At 45.2% G+C, this 8227-nt stretch overlaps 1 protein-coding gene across 1 annotated transcript in view; it reads left to right on the top strand.

Moving 5' to 3' along the window:
- Positions 1 to 866: 866 nt before the first annotated feature.
- The window catches only part of LOC119385494 (tubulin monoglutamylase TTLL4), a gene marked incomplete at its 3' end in the record, with an annotated part of 106370 nt that continues 99009 nt past the window's right edge, over positions 867 to 8227 (top strand). Inside the window, 1 exon segment of the mRNA XM_049414006.1 lies at positions 867 to 873. Within this exon segment, the coding sequence (XP_049269963.1) occupies positions 867 to 873 (7 nt within the window).

Here is an 8227-nt window from a genome sequence, read left to right as displayed (position 1 = left end):
TCGTGTACGATTATGTGCATTTTACAGACTCACGCACAGTACTGCTAAGGCGGATACATCCCATGCGACAGAGTGCCAGCTGATAATCAAAATTCGCTAATTAAGAAGGCGTTGAATGTTAGGCGGGTTTATAGTAAAAGATAGGTGTGCCTCAGTGGTATCTATAAGCTCATCACAAATTTACACGTACGCCATGAATGTTTGTTGCTTAATTTCGGAGAAAGAAGTGTCCCATCTGAGCCACATTGGAGGTCAAGATGTGGTGCCTATATATACTCGGTGACCAAAGTTTGGTTGTGAAGCGCTGGTGGTGAGTTGTTGTCAGTGTGAGTGTTGTATTACTTTGCGAACGTTGTGTGCATGTTTGTGTACGTGTGATCCAGTTTGCGTGTTTCGATGCTAATTTAATTAAAGAGCGAAAAGCATTTTTTTTCTTTTTGATGGTTATAAAAATTTACTCCCATATTTACCTGGAAAAGCTCCCCTATGGATGTAAACAAAAACTCCCCTCTGTCCATCCAAAAACCCCGTCCTGTTGGGGAGTAAATTTTTTACTCCGTCCGGACGGTGTTTTTAAAACCCCCATCAGGGCGTGCGCTAGAGGACAAGCCATTTACTCCCATCTCGGCTTATTTTTGCTAACAGTGTATAAGTTAACACATCGCTGTACGCGAACAAAAACCAAACTATACCGCACGACAACGCACAACCAAAGCCAAGCGAGAACGAAGCACAGCGCGGCCGGCGCGGCTTCCTCTGGCTTCCAGGCTAAGAGCACCCCACGTGATTCTGCGCGCTATCACGTGACTGCCGACTGTTTTCATCGCCAGGAGCGCTAGGAGCCTTGGCTTCCTATGGCTTCCGAGATGGAAGGTGCGCTATCTCGGAGGCGATGGCGTAGTTTGTAAGAATGGCAGACTGGGCGTGTCGGTTTAGCATATTTGAAGTGTAAGGCGCGGTAACGACGACGGACAGTACGCACACGCTTGTGACAGCGCGTGATGGGCATATAAACTGTGCTGTTTTCGAAGTAAACATTGTTGAAAGTGGCGCTCTGTGTGTGTACCTTACCATGGTACCTTACACTTCAAATACGATGTCATAGCGTGCGTAGTTCTCGCTCCCTCCCGCAGTCGCCGTAGTCTTCGTCTTTTCTCACCCTTGAGCAGTGGGATGGGAGTTGGCAGTGCGTGCGCCGTGCCGTGCATCCAGCCATCATCGGGTTTACAGCATATGACTTGCACTTATTGTCATGCCGTAAGTTTTACGAGCATGCGCGGTCATGCATGCGCTGCGCTAAATCGGCGCAGCATGTGAGGCGACATGTATACATGCATGGAGTTCGGGTGTCCTAGGAACTCTCTCATGCAAAGGTGAGCGCAGGGAGGGGGAAGGGGGGCGGCCACTTTCTCAAGTAATCTGTAAGGGGGCGCCAATTCTGCCCCATACATTTACTCTGTCGAACCTCTCGAGTCATCTTTAATGCGCAGGGTTATGGCTGCGCATGCTCTTCGACAATAATGTCAACCGAGGACCTTCGATGGTGAATACGAAGCGCAATTTACCTCCAACCTTTTTACCCCCGGTGGCCGTCGGGAGAAGCACGCCATCGCTTCATTTTCATTTTTGCGTCCATGGTTCATCCATGGTTGAGCTTGTTTTGTTCCTTTCGGACTCGACAAAGTGTAAAGGGGGGGGGGTGCTGCAGTGAGACTTGCCCCTCCCCCCTGATGGAGAAATCTGAGCACGCCTATGTTCTCATTTTCCTCGTTCGGTAGCGAGGTGCTAACATTATTGTTACTCATGTGTGTCCCCTTTAGGTGACATTAATTTCCTTCCGAGTCTCTGCTTACCTTTTCCAAGTGCTTCTGTGCGGAAATCAGTAACGTGGAGAAATTGTGCAGCAAGTTTTTGGCTTGGTATACGGAACCGATAATGATTTCCCTGCAGGTTTTCCTTGCATGGATGAGTGGTACGAATTCGGGTGTTGAAGTGTTAGCTTCCGTAATGTTTACATAAGCTGCCTAATTAGTACCACAAGGCAAGTGTCATTGTATCCCATCTTGTTTAATGAACCTCAGTGAGGCCTCGGCTTACTCTAATGTTTGTGGACGAAAAATTCATACCACAGATACATTTTCCACTGCACGCACGTAAACAAGTGGGTCGTGAAACTTTATGCATCAGTGTGTAATGTATGCATAATTACGTATGTCAGAATTGCGTGCTCTATGTTGTATACATTCCGCATGTACAATTGTACTATATTAGCCTATATCTTGGCCTGTTCAAAGTAATTCTTTTTTGTCTGTCTTATTGGCTAAGTGAACAATTAAAAGTGTTCATACCAAAACTTGTAAAGTGTTCATGCAGGCGGGAAGTTCTCTGTCCCACTTACAGCTTTATACCCAGAAAGGTTTTGTAATGATTTCAACTTTTGTTCTAAATTGCTTCTACATTTGTATATGCGCCCTCGTATAAATGTTCATGCGGTTGATGTGTATACTGGAAAATATGAAACGGTAAGGCACACCTCGAGCCTGTGCAAAAAAAAAAGTGTTTGCTGATTTTCTTGTACATTTTCTCGAGTCTTGTAGTATTTTGTGAAGCAATGATACTTCGTCATTTGTCTATGGTATGGTATGGTAAACTTGATTGAGGTCCTGCAGGGCGTGTCTCAACAGGCAGCGGGCCGCTCCCACGTAGGGACCGTATGTGAAAATAAAATATCACGAGAATTCACATTGTGCCAATGGCTCCACCATTTACTTGTTTCCGTAATGTCACTGACATCGTAACGTTATAAAAGGTAGTACAACAACAGACGCATTGCGCAATGCACGCGATTTTAATATGCGTGCATGGATGCAGCTTACTGCTTCAATGTGCACCCTTCACTTCTTCCATTAACACCCTTATGAAAGACAATAACACCCTTTTTCCGCGCACACCCTTCTCTTAGGGTGTATATAAAGAAAAAAGGGTGTTGTGCAATGGAAAAAAAGGGTGTTAATGTCATTAACACCCTTTTTACACCCCTTAAGGGTGTAAAAATGTTTAGTGTGCAGCTCTTCCGCGAGGAAGGTTTCTGCGATGTTTGGTGAGTATCAGAAAGCGCTCATGCGACGCTCGCCCATGTATGCGCTGGCCAGCTAATGACGCCTATATCCTGCAAGCTGGTCCATATGCGGCCCCCACCTCCATATCTACCCCAAAATTAGGTTCACTCCCAAACTCCATTCCGCGTCCCAGCTTTGTTTCTTTTCTACGGAGCCGTATGTATGCATTCTTGTCGGATAAGTACGTACCCCGCCTTTTGTGTTATAGACACGGTTATGCCACCAACATTGCTGGAAAACTTACAAAACAAATGTTGCGCAGTATAGCTTTACATTGCGATCTCTACGTCTTGGCGCTCCTTTTCACTGCGATTCCTAGCTCATGCGGGTCCTTGTGTACCGCCGTTCTTTGGACAACTAGTCCAACGAACGTTGTTACGTGACATATGTTCGCCTTCACAAAGCTAGATGCCACATGTTTCACCTCGTAGACTGCTTCTCCTTCTGACAGCAGTCGCGAAGCCAAGCGTCTAAGGCTTTAGTCTGTGGACGTTTGGATTCTATAAATACTGGCAACTTTACTGGAATGGAAATGGAGTGGTAGGAATGATCTTAAAAAAGAATGCACGCCGCACGGCATACGCTCATCTTTGGCTTAGCACCAACCGATGAATGTACTAGAATAAAAAACAAAGTCGAGGAAACCGATAAACGTGGAGTACAACGTCACTGGAGTAGGGCAATAATGAAAATGAGACGTCGAAAAGTTTACAAGAAAAATTATTCCGATAGCAATTATATGGACACTCTCGGCTGATTTTTGCCATATATATATATATATACATATATATATATATATATATATATATATATATATATATATATATATATATATATATATATATGTATATATATATATATATATATATATACATACATATATATACATATATATATATATATATACATATATATACATACATATATATATATACATATATATATACATATATATATATATATATATATATATATATATATATATATATATATATATATATATATATATATATATATATATATATATAAAAGCCACAAAGAAAAATAATTCAGGAAAGCTTTCCGACGCACGGAATCCAACGGGCGACCTCCCGCTCTTCAGTGCGCGGCGTTAGACGGTTAGGCCACCAACAGCATCGTCTTCAGCCTGCTAACGGCGAGCTATTTATATACAACACTTACATCAGCATGCTTTCTTAGTTACCACATAGATGGCGCGATGTGCACGCGTGGCGTAAAGTCACTGGAACGGGAAAAGTACCGCGACCGTCGTGCGCGCCGCCATATTTGGTCCAGCGCCGCCGAAGCTGCGGCGGTGCGGTGTTGATTTCACGTGGAGTAACGCATGTTTTACGCATTGCGTGCGCTTTTGCAGCCCCGAATGAAGCATACCGTTGTTCTCTGACTGATTAGGAAAGAAATAGCGGCAATTTTCACTTGCCTACATGCGCACGCACGCGTACTAACGCGATAAAGAAATGCGAACTGCGCGGCATTTACACGCTCGGCTGTCTGCATTTATTAAATGCGAAGCATTTCTTAGCGAATTTTTGTGACTATGTACGTATCTATCTATCTATCTATCTATCTATCTATCTATCTATCTATCTATCTATCTATCTATCTATCTATCTATCTATCTATCTATCTATCTATCTATCTATCTATCTATCTATCTATCTATCTGCCCCCGACTTTGTGCTGTCCTGGCCGCTTCGTTAATGGGAAGTACACCAAATTTGGTATGACATAACATGACAGTATGACAAATTTAAATCAAGGTGATAAGATGAAAATAATGACATGTATGCCATGTACGGCATGATTTACCTGCCACGCTCATGGTGCGCTCGCGACCGCTTCGATAGCTTGACACACAACAAAATTAGTATGGCGTGACAAACGTGTATGACGAACATAACTGACTGGTTATAACGTGCAAATCATGACAGACATGCCATGTAAAACATGATTTACATGACATGGTTTCGGAGCGCTCGCGGTCGTTTAATGAAATGCATATATACCAAAATTTTTATGATGAGCTATTTCTGTATAAATAACGTTAGCGATAGGTGGTAACATGAAAATCATGACTTCCATGTCATGTACGGCATGACTTACTTGCCACGCTCATGCTGCGATGGCGGGTGGTTCGCTAGCTTGAAATGCACCCAAACTGGTATAGCGTGAGGTGACTGTATGACGAACACGAATGACAAGTGGTAACGTGAAAATCATGACGGTATTTATGTTATGTTTACAAGCGAACCGGCCGCGAGAGCATCATGGGCATGGCATGTAAATCATGCCATACATGACATGCGTGCCATTATTTTCATGTTACCACCTGTTATTAACGTTCGCATTACAGTCACGTCACGCAATACCGATTTTGGTGCATATCAAGCAAGCGAACCGGCCGCGACAGCATCAGCCATTATGTTCATGCTACCATCTGTTATTTGTGTTCGTCATACAGTCACGTCAGGCAGTACCAATCTGTAGCAGTCAGTTTTCATGGCGCGCTGATCATTACATGTGAGCCCAAAGGCGTCAATTTTACGCCAAACATAATAAAATGTTATTGTGCATGAACCTCCTGCGACAACCACGCGAAACAAGCTGCACTAGTGCAAGGTAGGCGCCAACATTCGCGAATTCTCAATGAAGCGCTTACCTCACAATGCGGGTATCAGTCGTGGGAACATATTTTTTCCCGCCTAATTCTGTGCAGCCACACAGCCCGTCGTTTGGCATCCTTTTTCCCGCTGGGAATGGCAAAGAGCGCCTGACCTGGGCATTCTTCGATGCCTCGATTGGCTTTCGATGAAGTCTCAAAACGATACGGGATGTCGTAATGTTCCTGTACGCTTTCCTGAACCTATAAAAACAATCGCTCTCCAAAGCGCCGTGCGTCTGCGGCCGGGAGACACTAGCGAGGCGAGCGAGCTGGACCATTTATGTGGCGAAGCCGTCGAAAGGGTGCGGCGGCGAAGAGAAAAGGAACGCGGTACTTTTCCCGTTACAGTGACTTTAGCGTGGCGTAGAGTCACTGTATATGCTACCTTTAGGTAGCAGAGTTGCGCATAGGTCCGGCTAGCAACCACAGTTATGCGGTGAAGTCGCACTTCGTTTTTGCAGGTGACATGCCTACCGTGTCGCCGATTAACCTGTCTGGCGTGTCGAAGACCGACGATAAACATTGGCTGTCGATGGCTAGTGTTAATTCAGCTTGCTGCAGCGGCGGCGTCGAGAAATCAATAAATTGGCCCAAGCGGCATCTTCTCCGCAATGCATGGTTGCTAGCGGCGTTGCAAGACAGATGCGCAACTCTGCTACCTAAAGGTAGCACATACAGTAACTCTAGCGTGGCGTGCTTTAAAGATCGTCGCTCCGTTCCTGCGAATGCCGTTTCTCTTCGCCCTACAGGGCGTGCTCGCCTTCGTGCGCTTATCTCGAGGAAAGAAGGGGGCGGGGCGGAGGGGGGGGCAGTATGTTTTGTGCTTTCCCCGCGATGTCCGCGCTGAAGTCACAGAGCGGCCGCATTTGCGAAAGGAGCGCGCTGTTAAACAGAAATAAGTAACAACTGGGACAGATACTTCGCGCTCGTCGCGCACCGTGACTCTCTTCGGGCGTCCATGTGACCCCTTTTGGAAGGTACAGGCCAGTGCTGGGCAGTATCGAAGATACATGTATCTTAGATACTATCTAAGATACTCCTTGGGTATCTTGTATCTGCATCGCGATGCGTCTCGCAAGACGAGTATCTGTATCTGTATTTCCGATACATTCAGTAATGTATCGTGTATCTTAAGATACAAGATACTTCTATAAAAAGAACACCGAGCGAAACAATTAACGGTGGCTGAACTACGCTTCTCAAGCGGATACTGCTGCTACTAAGATACTTGAATAAAACTAACGACAGTGACATTCTTTTATATATCTGCCAGAGTTCTCCAGCGAAGGCAGGCGATGAGGTCAGCGCGTCCGTATTGGTGGAGCACAGTCACGTGGTGGCGCTCGCGCGATCTCGACAGAAACAAGCCCGCGAACGTCTACGAGCAGTCGAACTTCGCTTTCTCGCAATTTCTTCTTTCTTTTTACTCGTGTCGGTACCATGACACTTCCTCGTAAACACTGTACTGTTCTGCGTACTCTAACGCGTACGAACCTCTCGCGAAAGTTTTGATGCCCCTAAAGTGTCGTTATCGAAGTTTCCCTTGCGTGGTGTTGCGTTACGAAGTCTGAGGAATGCAAGAATGGGGTTTCTTTGCGTCTCGCGGCTTTCACACGACAGTGATTTAAAAGATCTCATGGATGTAAGTTTGACTTACATACGATGAGATTGACTTATATCCAAATGAGATTCTAAATACTGTCACTTCACCGGTGCTGATGCTAGATGCCGTAGAACAAGCACTTACGTAACATAAGATATCTTGGTGTACTGTATCTTTGTTCTTCCTGCTAAATTATTCAAGCAGTTATTTTGATCATAATTTGATTGTCCCCATGAGTGCTATTTTTTCTGTCCTCCGTTTGCATCACATCTAAAGAAAGCCCGCGAAACATGACCACGCGTGATTTCCCTCGTGCGCTGCCGTACTGCAGCGCTCTCAAATCCGCTTCGAGCGCAACAAGTGACGCGTGGACCATGGCGAAATAACCGGCCGTGGCTTTATGCATCGGTTTCACAGTGCGTCAACATTTCTGACGACCGCACACGGCAAGGAAACGCCGTCGTCCTCGATATGCTGAGAGTTCGCGCGCCGGTTGTTATGCTCGAAGCACGCTTCAGAGCGCTGAAGTAGGGTAGCGCACGAGCGGCGGAGTCACGTGGATTCATTTGCTATTTCGTGCGCTTTCCTTTAAAATCGGAAAAAAATCACCACGCAGAATGTACATCGCCACCAAAAATTGGACCGGTCGTTTTGGAATGCCCTATACGACGTGATGGCACCCACTTGGTCGTAAATGAATATTAAAAATCATTTTTGACTTCAGTTAATCATAATTGACCTCAGTTAATCAGCCAGTTAAGCGAAATATAAAACATATTATGAGGAGCGCCACATGACGATAAGTCCATACTCCATTGGTTT

The sequence above is a fragment of the Rhipicephalus sanguineus genome, chromosome 3 (genome assembly GCF_013339695.2).
Source record: "Rhipicephalus sanguineus isolate Rsan-2018 chromosome 3, BIME_Rsan_1.4, whole genome shotgun sequence".
Taxonomy (NCBI): domain Eukaryota; kingdom Metazoa; phylum Arthropoda; class Arachnida; order Ixodida; family Ixodidae; genus Rhipicephalus; species Rhipicephalus sanguineus.
This window is presented reverse-complemented; position numbering and strand designations above follow the sequence as displayed.